Here is a 2,561-nt window from a genome sequence, read left to right on the forward strand (position 1 = left end):
AATATATATAATCAATATCATATAATATATTATATATATATTATATATATATATATATATATATATATATATATATATATATATATATATATACATATATACAAATCAATGTCATCCTATTTCCAGATTTTCAATTACCTTGAGATAACCATTTTTATTTTGTTTCCTATAAAATTGATCACAAGAATAGAAGTTTAATATTATAAAGATCAAGATCTTTAAGCCGGGAGTATAAATACTAAAATTAAAAGGCAATAATTATATATTTCGGTGTATCCAATGGAGAAAAGATAACATAAGGCAATTACAACAAAATATATTTACGGTTGATACCTAGTTCTTATCCGTGGCATGCACAGGTAGGTTAGTCCCCGCTACACGGAAACCTTTGTCATCAGCTATGTAATGTTGAACCTGGACTTTACCATTTGCATCCACGTAACTATAACTACCACGGACATGTCCGTACGCATCACGGGTCTCGTCCCGAGACGAATCACCGGTATTGTAGCCGAAGGCGTACCTTCCCAGCTCATCCTGTGAATGATACTGAGATTTGGCAGGCTGCAACTGAGCAACTGGAGTTTCCTCACTGATCTTGACACCTACTGGATATGCAGGGGCATACTCGTAAGTAGGGCCTGTGGGTGAAAGGTTTGTATCAGGTGGTTCAAGTCGAACTGCTGTGGGGGAAGAGCCACTGTTTAAAGCAGTCAAATGAAGGGCTTTGCTGTCTTTAATTGGTAGAGAAACAGGACTGACAACGCTTCCAGATGCTCCTATATCTGGAGGCAGGTAAGAACTACTTGGCGTAGTCACAAAACTTCCAACAAGAGGATCTGCATAGCTGCTTACCTGGGGTTGATCGAAAGAGGAAAACCCAGACTGAAAAATGCCCACGTCAGAGGGCTTGTACTCACTAGGCACAGCTGGGACAGGTTTGCCTATGGTTGCATGAGAAACAGGCCTACCAGGAAATGGAACCTGACCATAAGACGATGATGCAAGCTCCTTATTTGATATTCCTGCATCTGGAATACTATAGAGGCTCGAAATACCGGGGCCAGGACTATATACAGAAGAAATGGGTTTCTCAGTGAAGGTAGGTTCTCCATATGATGACGACGAAACCCCATTATGTGGTACATTGGCACTGGGCGTGCCATACAACCCTGAAATACTAGAAATAGGGTTAGATAGGGATACAGAAGAAATAGGATTTTCAGAGAATGCAGGCTCTCCATATGATGACACTGAAAGCCCATTATGTGGCACATCAACACTATGAGTACCATACAAGCTTGACTTACTGGAAACAGGGTTAGATACGGATACAGAAGAAATATGAACCTTAGATGAGTGAGGTTGACCATAAGATGATACAGATGGGAACTCAGCGTGTGATAACCCTGCATCAGGAGTGCCATACAAACCTGATATCCCGACTTCAGGAACCGATAGAGACACGGGTAAAGATGAAACAGAATGCTCAAGGCTGTGAGGAGGTTGACCATAAGATGATTGTTCAGCATGTGACCCACCAACTGCAGGTGTACCATAATAGCCTGGCACAGAAGACACAGAGTGAGTAATAGAAACAGGATGGGGTGTGGAAGAAATGGAATAATCTACATTGGGAGGTTGCTCATATGATGAAGTGACTCCAGTATGAGATTCATCAGGAATCCCAGCAGGCACATGATTAATTATAGACAAAGGAGCAATAGGCAGACCTTGTTGAAGAGTGTGACCGTAAGATGATGAGTGGCCCACATGTGGTAAGCCGACATCAGGTGCAGCATATAATGATGGTACAGAAGACACAGAATTACTTGGAGGAACAGATGGGGAATGATTATTATGTCTAAAAGGAAAAGGATTACTAACAGATATCACAGTGCCATGTGGAGGAAGAAAATATTCACTGTTTGGTGCCTGAAGTAATACAGGCACGCTTATGGGCACAGGCTGCAGGGAGTTAATTTGTTTCTCTGAATTCAGTCCAGAAGTTTTGGGAGAAGAAAGTTTGTCATCAAGCTCTTTATCTTTTGGTTTGATATTTGCCACCTCATGTCTGAACAGAGTTGGTTCCGCTATATTGTCTTGTTGCTCGCTAAGATCCTCATGAATATCAGAGGCGGCAGGTTGTGGCTGTAGGTTTCTTCCACCGTGGAGGACACTGGAGACAGTAGGACGGCCCCTGGCAATTCTTGATGAGAGAACTTCAGCATGACTGCTAACTACCAACGTCAAGAACAGGAGTAGTAGTTGCTGAAAAGCACAAAATTCAAATACTTTAAAATCTGTTCCATATATAATGACCGAGTTGCGTCTAATACAATGTGCATTTCCAAATAAATATGCAAACTATCTTTTGAAAGACCGCAGAATATGGTTTGTTTTAATATAAAAACTGCATTGCAAACTTTGCAATAGTTTAAGTAAAACCAGTCATGAAATAAGAATAACAATTCCACAAGCAGCTTTAAATACCAAAATGAGATCATTCATTCAAAGTAATTGATCAAGATGAAGTTTAAAGTGGGAACTGAAGGTCACCG

The 2,561-nt window shown here is 40.5% G+C and overlaps 1 protein-coding gene across 1 annotated transcript in view; it reads right to left on the minus strand.

Annotated features, from left to right (window-relative positions):
- Positions 1-244: 244 nt before the first annotated feature.
- LOC136825205 (uncharacterized) overlaps positions 245-2,561 on the minus strand; it is a 197,278-nt gene continuing 194,961 nt past the window's right edge. Inside the window, exon 4 of the mRNA XM_067081231.1 lies at positions 245-2,271. Coding sequence (XP_066937332.1) covers positions 334-2,271 — 1,938 coding nt within the window. The 3' untranslated portion in view covers positions 245-333. The remainder of the gene's footprint in view (positions 2,272-2,561) is intronic.

The sequence above is a fragment of the Macrobrachium rosenbergii genome, chromosome 37 (assembly GCF_040412425.1).
Source record: "Macrobrachium rosenbergii isolate ZJJX-2024 chromosome 37, ASM4041242v1, whole genome shotgun sequence".
Taxonomy (NCBI): domain Eukaryota; kingdom Metazoa; phylum Arthropoda; class Malacostraca; order Decapoda; family Palaemonidae; genus Macrobrachium; species Macrobrachium rosenbergii.